At 40.8% G+C, this 15058-nt stretch overlaps 1 protein-coding gene across 1 annotated transcript; it reads right to left on the bottom strand.

Moving 5' to 3' along the window:
* Window positions 1-7434: 7434 nt before the first annotated feature.
* ARL14EPL (ARF like GTPase 14 effector protein like) lies at window positions 7435-13364 on the bottom strand. Its single transcript, XM_079918530.1, has 4 exons — window positions 13146-13364; window positions 12775-12892; window positions 11064-11203; window positions 7435-7975 (listed from the first exon to the last, which is right to left on the bottom strand). Exons 2-4 carry the CDS (start codon window positions 12868-12870, stop codon window positions 7753-7755), a joined length of 459 nt encoding a protein of 152 aa, XP_079774656.1. The 5' UTR covers window positions 12871-12892; window positions 13146-13364; the 3' UTR covers window positions 7435-7752.
* Window positions 13365-15058: the final 1694 nt, after the last annotated feature.

Here is a 15058-nt window from a genome sequence, read left to right as displayed (position 1 = left end):
TGTTGAATATTATTTCTAGAAGCTCGGCTGTTCGGAAAAGAGGAGGGGGTCAGTAGACACAGGTTTAAAGAGAGATCTTTCTACAATAGGCTTTGCTTTGGTTTTTCTAAGAAGGGAGCATGGGTAGTTCATGGCTGTTGAGTTGACTTGCCTCGCTTCTCTTCCACCTTCTTTGTAGCAGCCCCTGATTTTATTTGGGCTAATCCCCTTCTCCCACTCTATGCTCTCTTGGTGGGACTGCTAATCTGGGAGGGTTTTGACCTACTGTAGGACCGTTCAGTACTTTCCCAGGGACTGATTGACACCAGGACAAAAAAATGGTTAGAGTTGATTCACCCCCACAGTGATGAGGAGTCCGGCTCCTGGTTAAAAAACCTACATATGACTTTTCAGGCCTGACCATGGGCCATTACAAGAGCTCTCCCTGGACACCTCATGGAAAGGCTGCCCTCCCCACACTGGTGCACAGCCAGGACACTGTAATCTCTGAGGGGTGTTGCAGTCAAGGATTCGGGCCTCTCAGACCTGCGCTTTGCACATTTGCATTCATCAATCCTTGGTGTCTTTATCTGAGGCCTTGGGCAGACCTCTGCTGAGCCCTTCTTATCGGGAAGAGGAGGGAATTCTGAAGACATCTTTCCCCTCTCTGACTCAATACCCAGTACTCATCCATTCCTAGCCCTCACCCCCTGGCCTCACCATCCCAGGGTCCATAAAACTGCAGGAGCATTTTGTTCAGGGCTTGTCAACAGTAAGATGCCCGCCATGACGGCACTGATCTACCTGACCCTCCACCATGGGGAAAAAGGAACGGGGTTGGGGGTGGTGGTGCATCGTTTGGTTTTAGCCTCTTACTTATACAATCACAGTAAGTGATTAAAGACTTAACTCTTTCCTTTTTGGCTCTTTGCTTTAATCGGCTGCCGTGACACCTGACAACTCAGCTGTTTCTCCCAGCTCAGCTAAGCTCCCGACAACTGGTCCTGAGGACACTGTCCATCGTGCATTGCTCCCCGCTCCACAGCTGTCCTGGCACCTGCTTTTCCCGAGGCGAGCTCTTGTACATTTCCTTACATGGGGTGAGCCCTTTTTTGGCTTAAATTAGCCAGAACTGTTCGCAGTTGAAAAACCTTAGCTGACATAAGCATGTCTGTATGCTGATCATGAAAAGCCAACAACGACTAAGAGCGCAGAGATATAGAAAAGAAAGAGGAGAAATAACAACGGTGAATAGAGTGGGGCTCCTGAAGAATCAGGGGAAAAGGGATCCCGTGGTCATTCCAACCGACTGGTCCTTGACAGGAGAGAAACTTGTTTCACTGAACCTAGAGACACGGAGGCAAGAAAAGGATAGAGATTTGTCTGAAGACTTGGGGCAGGGGAGATAATCAGGATGTCAAAGTTATTTGTGTTGGGTAACCTCTATCATTTCTAAGAAAGAGGAAACGTTGCTGAGAGGATGAAGAGGTGGTGAGTTTAAAAGGCTAAAGGTGGGGAAAGTGGGGGGGTGGTTGTGGGATGAACTGGGAGATTGGGATTGACATATATACACTAATATGTATAAAATAGATGACTAATAAGAACCTGCTGTATAAAAAATAAGTAAAATTCAAAACTTCAAAATAAATAAAAGGCTAAAGGTTACAAGGTTGCCGTGGCGAACAGCTGAGGAGCTCATTTGACCAAAGGAGGCATTGCCATGGGAACAGGCAACAGCATCAGTCTGCTTAACTAGTACCTTCATCACAGAAAGCTTGAGAAAGAGACATAAAGGAATTACACATTTTATCTGAAATATTTTCTAAACTTGATGTTTTGGCTAAAATGTAGCCTTTTTTTTCAGTTATAACTCTAAAGAAAAAAAAACACCAGAATAAAAATGTACTTATGAAACTTGAAAGATTGTCAAGCATTTGGAAGCATTAAATTTGCAATAAACTTTGGTGGGAAAACCAAAATCTATTTCAATAGGGGTGTCTCGGTTTTGTTCTCTAAAACTTGAAGTACATATGAATGGCCAGCTGAGGGAGCCAAAACCATGCATATAATTTTTCTATAAAGCTTTTAGGAAAGTGGATTATTAAAAACTGCCAATGCAAATGAAACTCATCTTCCAAGAATGTATGCAAAAATTACAGAAATCATATAATTTAATGCTACTCTGATGCCAAGTACATTAGAGAAAATTTCAAAGCTACAAGGGGATTCTGAATCTCAAGTAGTTCAAAAAAGAAGCGTTCCTCCCACCCTCCCTCTCTGTTTCTCTCTCCTCTCTCTGGGACTGGTTTGTAGTGACTCCCCAAAGCTAGGTCATTTGTATTCTATTTCAGCGGAAACCTTCTGTGAGTTGTATCAACACTTGTTCAGCTCCTGCTGCAGGGAGCATACTTGTTACAGGTGTGTTGACAAGAAACAGGACAAGAAGCTCTGGCTCAGACCTCTTAAGTCAGGCTTCAGGTATAACTTAGGAAAGAGAAGGGATGGATTTCTCATGGAAGTCTGCTAAAAAAAATTGCTGCCACTACATAGAAGTGTCTTTCCATTTTCTGCATGATACCTGTGTTAGGGTATCTTGTTTATGAGCAAAAAAATCCAATTCTGACTAACTTAGTGCGGAAAGGAATGTATTGAAAGGATGCTGGTTTGTACTATCCTTTGAATAGTTTATAACTAAAATTTGGGGAAATATTTTATAATGAAAAATGATAAGAGTTTATTTTGAACAAACTTATGTTCACAAATTTGAAAATTTAGATTAAATGGATAATTCCTAAAAAAAATAGAACTCTCCAAAATTGACATTAGGATGGAACAAAATAGAATATAACTGTTTTTACAAATGCATGTATTATTAAACAATTGTATTATTAAACACTTTCTTATAAAAACCAACCAACGAACCAACCTCAGACCCAAATGGCTTCACTGGCAAGTTCCAGCAAATATTTAAGGAATATCTGGAAACCAAAGTCATCTGAAACAAAGCCTTCCAGAGAAGAAAAAAGAGATAGTAATCCACAACTCCTTTTGTGAGACAAGTATTACCTCGATATCAAAGACCACAAGGGATTCCACTTCCGGAAAGATGGGGTAGATGTGATAGGGACAGAGTAAAGGGACAAATTAGGTAATTAAGTAGTTAATCCCCCTAGGGGATTGTAAGTAAAGAAACAAGTATGGGAAACCCCTGTAAGTTAATGATCACTCAGGAAAGCAGATTTGCTTAACCACAAAACCAAGCAGGTCTGCTTAGCAACAAAACCATCCAACAGAAGCATCAGACATGCTCCCAAACAATAAAACAATGATGGCATGAGAATCACATCCTGCCCAGTGAGCTCAGTAAGTTAATGACCCCTAGGACATGCTCTCTGCACACATAAAAAACAATAATTTATTGAAAGGTGATATTTCAAAGTGAAAGACTCTCATTGTACTGAAACCTAAAATAATTTTTCCATAGTGCCATGGCAGTCCTGGCTTGACGATGTAAGGAGAAGAAAACTCCCCTGCCCAACCTGGAGGAGGACTTGATGGTGGAAGCATGACATCTACTCAAGAATGAGGAAGATGGCCTTTTCCCTCTCCCTACTGTTCCTTTGATTATAAAACTGTAGCCCACTAAGTTCTCGGGGTGCGGCACCCTCGCACCCACCCACTTTTGAGCCTCACAAGTGTCCCTATTCTAATAAATCAGTTCTTATTTACCACTTTGCCTCTTGCTGAATTCTTTCTGCCCTGAGACTGGAGCTCCTTGGAGCGCCCCCCAGAATGCCACCTAGTGGTATCAGACGTATTTTTTTCCATTTCTTTCGCTAAGTATAGGTTAAAAGGCTAGACATGATTAATAAAACATACACAAGATGACTCTGAAAAATAGAGAGAGGAAGGCAGACAGGATAGGGACCTTGGATACGAGGAATGACACAGTTTAAGTAGCCTGGGTTTTCTTTCTACTTTATGTATCCTAGGTTTAAAAAATTTGTTTTTCTTACCCATTGTATCCTTGGCACCTAGTAAAGTAGCTGGCAGATAGGAGGTGCTTGATGAATGGATGAACGAATGAATGATCACTAAGTAGTATATCTGTTAAGCATTCAGGGCCATTGAATTCACTATCAAAGGAAAAACAAAGGCAGTCTCTGATCTCTTTGAATTTATTATGTCTGACATAAGCATCGGCCAATTTTCAAAGAACCATACAAAGTGAGGAGGGAAATTCTTCTGAAACTACGAACTATAAACACAAAATAAACTACCTGTTAGACATGAATAGTGATGATAAGAGAGTCATATCCCTTGCACAGAGTGAAAAACAATTATTATGGTAAAAGCAGAATTTCAGGAAATCTGTGAATATGAAAAAGAATATTCCAAATCTAGGATTAAAATATAGATTATGAAAAAGAAACAAAGTATGAAAACTGTTTTGGCTCGATAATATATTTGGAGTACTATTCGAACTAACCTGAAAATTGTAGTCTGCGGTTATAGACACCACAGAGAATGAAGGAAAAAGAAACAGTAGAAGGGGAAAAAGCAAGATGTAGGGATATTCTTTTAATCATTTTATACCAGATATAAGCTAGTGTAAAGCACTCAATGCCTAGCATATACTGAGTGTCCATAAATACTAGACAATCAAGAAATCCACACATCAATGGCACCTGCTAGCAGAGCCACTTTGCTGTGGGGGCACTGGTGGCAGTGTAGCCCATGTGAAAGGCACCCCTGGACATGTGCAGCCAATAGCCTGCATAGCCAAACACTGCAGTCCTGCTCACGTAAGTGTTTACGTTGCCGAGGCATTATAGAACTGCGATCCATGAGAGCCACAAAATATCCAAGTTGGCAGTGTTCACTTTCCAGGAAAAGCAAATAAATATATAAAGGAGAGCTTAAATGATTTTTTTACGAGTTAGCATCCCAAGGTTCATACCTGTAATGGATCCAGGAGACTGTATTGGGGGGTGGGCGGGAGGTGCCTAAGGATTGTCTCAGACGCTGTATGGATTCTTTCTCTTACAAATTAGACTTAGATAAAGTATTCTGCAAATTGATGTGAAACGGCATTCCACTTGTAAATCCTTGTGTAAAGGATTACTGAGTGACTTGTTTAAATCCTTCAGTAAATAACAGTTTATATTTAAACAACCTTCTGTGAAATAGCTTTCCTTGCAATTTCTATACATATTCATGAAGACACACTGTCAACACTGAAAGAAAGATAGCCACACAGAAAGAGAAAAAAAATCTGATTACACTAAGACAATTTCCTTAATGTAATCAGATAGTACAACTATATTCCTTGTTAATCTGAATTTAGTTCAAATAACTAAAGAGCTTTGTTCACTTTGTGATAGAACTAGACACTTACAAAATAAGTTTCTGAAAATTCACATAAACTTATTTTTGCAAGAATCATTTTAGTGCAGGAGGCTTTTTAAAAATGAATTGAATTGGCAGTAGATCAAGATGAAGTACACTGATTTATAAAAAAAGGACTTCATCAAAGGTTTTACTAGGCTTCCATAAAAGCAGTATGAGGTGTCTGCTTAATAAATATGTGAATTTATTTTATTTTTTGCTTTACTTGGAAAACTTACCAAGGTAATTTGCCAACACGTGTTTTAAATGAGATCATTTTAAATCAGATCCTCTCATCTAATGTTTAAGACTGTAGGAGGAGACAAAAGGGAAATACACTTTAATATCAATTTGCCTGATTATTTTTTAATACGAAAATAAGACAGCTATGATAAGGCAGTGTTTCTCAAACTTACCTGATCATGAGACCTACTTGGGGGTGCTTGTTTTAAAGTATGGATCACCAGGCCTCATCCCTAGAGGTTCTGACTCCTGAAGTTTGGGATGCGGTTCAGGAATGCATATTATTAAAAGCACCTGGATGAGCCTTACAATCAGGCCAATTAGGGACATACTTGGTGTCATGGAAAGAACACTGACCTAGTCTTAGGGTTCAAAACACCGAGGTTGCCAGGGCTTCTGCTTGTCCTTAACCGAGTCATTTTAATCTCACTGGGTCCAAATTTCCTCAGTTGTAGAAAAAACAAACAAAACAACAACAACAAGACTGTTTTTAGTTCTATAAACCCCATGAAGACCAGGACCAGCTGAGTTTTACTCACAGCTCCATCCCCGAGCCTGGCACAGAACAGCCTCTTGGTTATTATTTGTTGACAAGTCACTAGTTAGACAACCTAGAAGATTCCTTTTCAACTTTAAAATTATATGATTCTAAAATAAATAAGTGAAGAAACAATTCACTTGGTCAGTCATTTACAAAACAACAATTATTCTCAAAACAAAACATAATATAAACCAAAAAAGGCCCCTACTCCTTTGGACGGGTCTCAGGGCTGCGAACTCCTCATGAGCACTTCAAAGGATCTGACTTGGGTATTTGATTTCTTCCTCCCAGGGCTGTGATGGTTAAAGGTAGTGAATTGGAAACATGTAGCACAAAGTTGAGTCTGGAAAACTCAGTAAATTCTGTGAAAAACAGAGTCAGTTCTCCTGCTGCACATACAGGAATAGTGCCATCACAGCATGCCTTGCAGGATTTTTGCTACTTTAGTCCCAAAACATACGGTCAAGTAACAAGTCTAGAATTATCAGGAACCTTTCCCGGCATGCGGACTGTGCAGTAATAAGTGCTTTTGAAACTGATTGGGCAGGAAAAATAAACTCTGAAAACTAACATTTCAAGTCCCCACAGCAGTGGCATCAACATCACCTGGGAAATAAAATTCTTGACCCCTGCCCCAGACCTAATCAGAAACTCTGTGGGTGGGGCAGAAAAATCTACCATACAACCAGTCTTCCAGGTGATTCTGATGTACACTGAAGGATGAGAACCACTGAGTTAGGGTAAACAGGACTCATAAAGACAAATTCAAAGAAGGCTGAGTGGAAGTTTCTATAAACCTCCTACAATGTATCAGAATTGAAAAAGACCACATCATGTATCTAGTCAACCAGGTATCAAGGCTCTCAATTAGCCAACACGCAACAATGTGCTTTCATATAATAACTTAAGTTTCCTCCTTTTGAAAAAATATTCTGAAATACTGATCCTGAAATAAAAAACAATGTAAACCACTGGCTTTTAGGATATTCAAGTCCTAATGTTTCCATTTCATAAATAAAATATAAGTTTTTAATAAAAATATTGCCAAGTATTACATTGCCTTTTAATATTATTAAAATATCAATAATAAAAAAATGAGACTGTGGGTATGCAATAAAAAAATGAGACTTGGTATGCTAAGTCACAAGGTTTTGTTTTTTTCAAGCCAAATAACAATTCTGATTTAGAACTAGTGATGTGTAAGATTCTAAGGGTAACTAGCTATTATAAATGTATGATTCTATGTTCTATGTCAAGACAAGCTCCCAGCTACAGAATTCTGAAGATCTTCAGACTCCATTTCCTAAGATACCAGCAAAGAGGAAAGGGATTTTTAATCTGAGAGCAAAGTAGTGATGGAGGTGTCGGTGCTGATATCCATCTATGGGCACTCTCTTGGGTTACAAGGAGAGGAATTTGAGAGGAGGTCACAGCAGGAAGGTTAGAGAAGGATGGCCCATTCCCTACTGTTCTATGGCTTCGCAGAACATGAGTCTTAAGTAAATTTTTTAAAACATTTTCCCCCAGCCCTAAAATTCACCCAAGAGAAAGAGGTTGCCTTAAAGGTAAAGAAGAAACCGATCAGACCACGAGGGCAGCTCCTAGTCGGGAACGTTGAAGGGCAGCGCGCTGATGACCTCCCCAGACTCAGTGACGATGGCATCGTACACCCAGCGGCGGTTGCAGCGGCATTCAGGGCCACACTTGTTGGAGTTACACTTGGGGCAGGGGTAGAAGCAGCCCAGGCAGTTCTTCTCCAGGCAATCGCACAGGTCAGCATCGTTGCAGATGAGCCTGCCGCTTTTGTCATACTTCTTCATAACTCTGCAAAGGAAAAGAATGACACTAACAGGACAGTGCAGTTTTCCTCAGCATTGAGAATAGATTCTTGTGTAGCAATCTTCCCAGGTAGGCTCCCTTTACTCTGAGGAAGCAGCACCCTAAAGATGGTCCAGCAACACTTCAGAATGCTATAAGGCAACATGTCCTGGGAAATTCAGTCAATATGCACCAATCACCAAGGCAGTCAGGGCTGTCACCTAGAGTAAGGCTTCGTTTTTTCCAGTATGCTGGGGAATGTAATATCCCACCTAAGCAAATTTTGAGGAATAGCTGATTAAAGGCTATTAAAATTTCCTTCTACAAGTTTTTACTTAAAAATATAACCATCCTTGATGGAATTTCCCCCGATAAATTACATCCATTTTTCCTTTCTTAAGAAAAAGCACTATATACAGCTGAAACTAACACAACATTGTAAATCAACTATACTTCAATTAAAAAAAAAGAGAGAAAAGAAGAAGCACTACAGTGAATACAGTCACATTTTGAATGACTCAAGAGAAGCATTGGAATTGTCCGTTACTATACCAACATCATTAAAAACAAAAACAAGCAAACTGAAAATTCCTCTGCTAACAGTCTTCTCATACCACTGCTTCTGTCCCTTTCTGATTCTGTTTTTTTTACCCAGTGTGGGGGGCAGAAGGTGTCATAAACTCTGAGTGACAGCAGGAAGTTCTGTACCAGTGAGTACACCGTGCTTTGTGCCCCGACACTGCCCCTGTCGGCCTCTACAAGTCCAGGAAGCGAAAGGATTCTGCCACCTTCTCAAAATCAAACCATCTCGAAATAAATCCTTTAGTACTGAGCTGCTTGAAACCCTGAGAATGACAAAAGTACCTGTGTAGAGCCTGTATCCATTAGGACCAGTTGAAGTCAGAAAAGGCTGTGAAGTTATGACCTTCTGCACCCTTGGCCCCCAAGCAGGCATAACACCTCCTTCCCTTCCTGTTAGGTAATGCTATTCCATCCTCTTCCCTCTCCCAATAAAGCGGGGAAGGTTAAGGATCATTATGCAGACTTGCCTGATTATCTTACTGTAGCAGGACAGCCTTTCCGATGAGGATTGACATTTGAAGCACTTCATCTGAAGCATGAGAGCTCCTTCACCCACCAGGAAATGCAGGTGTCAACAGACAAGGAGGTGTGAAATCTATTATGGGAATGGGGAGTCATGCAGCCAACAGAGAGCCTAGGTCAGACTCTGTCCTTCTCCCTGTGCCTTCACCCAAATACTCCCTGCCTTTACTCAGACATCAAGACACAAATCTTACAGTTTCCTGCCCATCTGATGCTATACTCTATATAGTTCTGAGCTATCATAGGTACACAAAGTGCACAAAACATACATGCAGAGATAAAGAATAAAACACACTTCCACATATCCCAGCTTAATAAAGAGGTTTCACGCCTTTGACAACCTCTTCACGCTCCATCCGTTGTATCCCTCCACTCGGCCAAAAGGAACCATACCTTGATATCATAAAAGTCATCTCCTTGTTTTACTTTTCATTATGCCATAGGTGTATGTATCTCCAAGCGCACCGCATTTTCCCTTCTGTAATTTGCTTTTTTAATTTGATATCATGATTTGAGATTCATCCATGGTGGCACATGTAGCTGTTTTCAGATATTTTCACATCTATATGTACTCCACAGTACAAATATACCAGCTACTTAATTTTTCCATTATGGGTGGGCATTTGGATTATTACTACTTTATTTTCTTTGCTATTGCAGGGATGCTATGAATTTCTTGAACATGTCTCCTATTGTACATGTATGAGTTTTTGCAGGATAGACACCCAGGAGTGAATATGTTAGGTCATAAGGTACATAGGTAATGCCAAGCTGTTTTAAAACAGGGCTTCCCTGGTGGCGCAGTGGTTGAGGGTCCGCCTGCCGATTCAGGGGACACGGGTTTGTGCCCCAGTCCGGGAAGATCCCACATGCCACGGAGCGGCTGGGCCCATGAGCCATGGCCACTGAGCCTGCGCCTCCGGAGCCTGTGCTCCACAACGGGAGAGGCCCCAACAGTGAGAGGCCCGTGTACCGGAAAAAAAAAAAAAAAAAAAAAGAGGCTGTACTATTTTACACCTAATTCATGTCCCATAGCTTCATGAACAGTGATATCATAAGACTGAACTCTTTGCCCATCTGGTCGGGGGGGGCACTTCCCCATACTGTACCAATGACTAAGGTTTAGTATCCTGAGTGTTCACTAGCCTTTTCTTCTATGAAATGCCTGTTCATTGTTGGGTTCGTTTTTCTCTTAGAATGTTTATCTTTTTCTTATTGATTCATATATATTTTAGATACTGATCTTTTAGATCATAAATAACTTCTCCCACCTTGTGATTTGTCTCTCCTTATTTTTAGAATGTCTTTTAAAGGGCATAAAGTCTTAATTTTAATGTAGTCAAATATATCAACCTTTTCCTTGATGGTCTGCTTAATTTATGCCTCTGGTGTGCTAGCAACAATTGAATTTATGATACTTCTGTGCCCATCTGATACTGGAATTCATTCCCATGGTTATATTATTTCTCCTTCTAATGCACATCTTTCTTACTTTTAATCATCTCTTCTACTACAGCCATTACTCTAGTGCAAGGACTTCTGAAGCCTGTTTTTAAAAAACTGACGCCTATGGCTGGGCTTCCCTGGTGGCGCAGTGGTTGAGTCCACCTGCCGATGCAGGGGACACAGGTTCGTGCCCCGGTCCGGGAAGATCCCACATGCCGCGGAGCGGCTGGGCCCGTGAGCCATGGCCGCTGAGCCTGCGCGTCCGGAGCCTGTGCTCCGCGACGGGAGAGGCCCCAACAGTGAGAGGCCCGCGTACCGCAAAAAAAAAAAAAAAAAAAAAAAACACACACAAAAAAACTGATGCCTAGTTGGAGATTATAGTCTATTTCTTGAAATTGCTAACTTCCAGACATAAGGGGTGATACTGTACTTTAGAAAATACATCTTTAAGTAATAAAAAAGTGGCAACATTTAATTGCTTTGTCAAGGAGAATTCATGCATTTTGTAATCCCACGGATTAAATATAATAAATCATGATCTTACTTGTACTTCACAGAAAAATACTCATTCATCTTTGACATTCGTGCTTTCTTTTTCTGCTGCCTTGTTTCAGGATTAAAGTCTGCTACCTGTGGTCCGGGATTTTGAAATGCCAAGCATTTTAACTGTCGCTCTATCTGTTGCTATGAAACAAATAAATAAAATATATTAGTAGTAAGAACCAGGTAATTTTATCTGCTTTACACAGAATCAAAATGAAGTTTCTGTAACTTTTACCATAATGGCATGAAAGCTTAGTTGTTTTAGCTAGAGTAATAAACAATTTAATCAGATTAAGTTTCAAAAGATGATGTAAAACTTTTCAAATTAGGTCATTCTTTCTGAATAAACAAATACATAGTGTAAAACTATGTATAATAAAAAAAATAAAAAACAATCAAGGGGGAACAGAAGAATTCCCTTTATACCTGCAAAACACCCCTTGGCTTCTCAAATCTGCTGGGGATGAAAGTCAGAATTACCATTTTATGGTGGATAATGACAAGGGAGTAAAAGCCCTTCTGCCCAGGTAAAGTATCTCAAAACACAGTGAGAACACACAGTACACACAACCCTCCCCTTCAGTGCTCTAGGGCATCTCAGTACTCACTGCCCTGGGAGTGTGGACCCCATCAGGGCTCTGATGCAGAATGCAGCCACCTGAAGGATCCCCTCTCAGTCAAAGCCAGACTGCAAGAAGAAAATCTGGCTTGAATGACAAAATAGCATGTTAGTGGACATTTTCACAAGTCTCTGTTTGGGGATATTTATAATTCGAAATTAAATGGGGCCTAATTGGAAAGACAAGCAATAAAGATACTTCAATCAGTCCTGATAATTAATTTTGAACATACAGCACATATGTCAGGAGTGAAGGGAATGCTCCTCTGAAGGATTTTAGAAGAAAATAATCTGAGTGGCCCCCAAACACTTAGGCTAACACATATATGAAATACTACATTTTGAAACCAAAGGGAAACTTTCAATGTATGAATTTCAAGGTAACAAATTAGTAACAGAATCTCGGGCTTTTCTGCAGTTTCTTTAGCTTAATAATAGTCTAGTCAGTCTAAAATAATATAGGTATGTTTCTTTAAAATTTCATTTTGGTTTGTGTGTATGGGTTTGTTTTACAAACAACCTTATGAAATGATTCTGTATTTAGGTATAGCTGCTCAATAAACACAACTTAGCACGATCTACTATTATTCTCAGTAGCAAAGCAAGAGTTTAGATGCCTCTGTTCAGATCTTGGCTCTGCCACTTGTTACTGGAGTGCTTTGAGCAAGTTCCTCCTTCTTCTAAGCCGTGGTTTCTTCTTTTGCAAAATGGGTTAACAACGGTATCTTGTGATAAGGGTTAGGTGAATTAACATATACCAAGCTTTAGAACAGGTACTAGCATATCATGGGAAAAAAAACCCCAAGGATTTGTTAAATAAAAATATTTGACCATATTCTCTACAAATTTCCTACTCCAAGGGTAGGATTTTATTGCACAGGATGCTGGGGACTGAGAGGCACAGAGGAGACAGGTAAGATGAGACCAGCTTCATGAAAGCAGGGTGAAGACGAGGAGAAGCACTAAGGAGCAGAGATCCTTCCTGTGGATTCCTGATGGGGCCTACCTTCCCACCCAAATCTGGGGCATCTCAGAGATCCCCAAGTTGCGAACTCCCCAAATACCACGGAATCATAGTATTCACGAGCCATACCAGTTGCTTCTGTCCGATTTGACAGTTTTTCTCAGAAGAACTTTGACCTGCATGTCTCTCTTGCGTGGAATTGTTTTTTTCTGATTGTTCACTCATTTCTGATCACAAAAAAAAGTAACTGGAAAAAAGTAAAACACATTAATATCACATATCCCAAGTAACTTAATCCTGTGACTTTCCTGCTCTCTCCCTACATCTTACTTTCTTTAAAAACCAGACTTACTAGAAAAGCCATTTGCTCCCCTGGCTTCTTTTTTTTTTACCACTCACTCTTAAATCCTGCATCTGACTCCCCCAGAACACTGTACTGATGCTCTTCTCAGCCTGGTGTTCCATGAGCAAATCAACTTCCATGAGCAAATCAACCGTACCTTTTACAGTTCTTAGCATCAGAGACCTCACTGGAGCAGGCAACCCTGGGACCAGCCACTCCTGCCCAAGAGGACTAGGAATTCTTAGATCTCCGTTCTTCCTCCTTTACACTTATTCCCTTGAAAGAGAAGAAGATACGTTAATGTTGTAGTACATCCCCAGTAACTTTGTGAAAATCTTCTCCGCTCCCATGGTTTCATTATAACCTTTTCAGAAATCATTGCCCAGGATGTCTCTAAAAGCTCCAACCTCCTCAACCGAGTTTTCTGACAAATTTCAAACACAACGTGTGCTAAATGGAAGTCATCAGTTTTCCATAAAACTCAGCTGCTTAAATGCCTGTAATTTAGTTTTTTTTTACATCTTTATTAGCGTATAATTGCTTTACAATGGTGTGTCAGTTTCTGCCTTATAACAAAGTGAATCAGTCACACATACACATATGTTCCCATATCTCCTCCCTCTTGCGTCTCCCTCCCTCCCACCCTCCCTATCCCACCCCTTTAGGTGGTCACAAAGCACCGAGCTGATCTCCCTGTGCTATGCGGCTGCTTCCCACTAGCTATCTACCTTACGTTTGGTAGTGTATATATGTCCATGCCTCTCTCTCGCTTTGTCACAGCTTACCCTTCTGTAATTTACTTTTAAATACTTCTATATGTGTATACATACACACACACACACATACAAGATGCATACGTGTGTGTGTGTGTCAGGTGAAGCTAACACAGGTTGACAATCACAAATGCACAGTCCAGCCTGCTCTGCAGTGTTCTGTCAGAAAGGACCACGAGCCAGAGGAGGCTTCCGCAGCCCTGCTGCCTCTCCCGTCTCTTGTCAACTACCTGTGCTGAGTGCAGGGCGCTGTTTCTACCAAAGGACCTGAGCGTTACGCTTGACCAGTTCATCTGGCACCGCCACTCTGCCTGCCAACTGGAAATTCCAATTCCACCAATTCCAATTCCAACTGAGAATTCCAATTCTCCATTTTCCCTATGTCTAGGGCCGCTAGACACGGATTGTTCACTCTTCTGTATCCTCCGCTCCAGTTCCCAACATTAGGTTAGGAAGACGTGTTGATTTTTCTTTCCTACCATTCCTAGCATTGATTCTTCCTTTCCATTCTGTATCAGGGAGAAGCCACCCTAAAGATAGCAGTAGTAGTAGTCATAGTAGTAAGAGTAGCAGTAGTACCTTACCCTTGACCAAGATGGGCTTATCGTTCCCCTCAGTTTGACTAAACTTCAGCCTTCTCCTGACTCTTTGCCTTGACCTCCCTTTGCTTAGATCCTTTACTTCAGAAGACGTGTCATCGTAAATTCTTTCTCTGCTCCATTGAGATGTAAATCTTCTCCCAGCCTCAGCCAGTTTTATAACCCCAGAAGGTCTTTCTCAAGGGCTAGGAACCATCCCTTTGAAATATAATCAGCCAGAAAGGCTGGGCTCCTATTTGCCAGTCTCTGTGGGAAGGTAGAAACCTAACTCGCTAATTGGTGGAATGGTGAGTGCCAATTAGCAAACACAGGTGACCTAATCACAGAGAAAAACATTTGCAAGCTCAGGAATTACTCAATGTGCCCAACACATCCCAGGGATCAATCTCTCCCCTGAAGTCCTCTAGTATTTTATTCCCACCTTTTATTTCAGTGGAGTTGAGCTCAGACTGAGTTCTGGCTTTCCTTCCCTATGATAGCCTTGAATAAAATCTACTTTGCCTGTTTCACTTGATCTGGCGCGGTTTTTGCTTTGACACTGTCACATGCAATTTCACATCTGATCAGCCACACATTCCCAGGGAGCATTTTCCAAGTTGTCTGGAGATGAAATCACATGGAGCTATTTTAAAAATGATAAATTCCCTGTCAAATGCCAGCCCTACTGGGGTTATCATTTGCAGAGGAAAATCGTGGTG

The sequence above is a fragment of the Stenella coeruleoalba genome (genome assembly GCF_951394435.1).
Source record: "Stenella coeruleoalba genome assembly, chromosome: 3".
NCBI lineage: Eukaryota > Metazoa > Chordata > Mammalia > Artiodactyla > Delphinidae > Stenella > Stenella coeruleoalba.
Note: the sequence above shows the minus strand (reverse complement) of the source record. Positions and strands in the feature narration are given on the sequence as shown.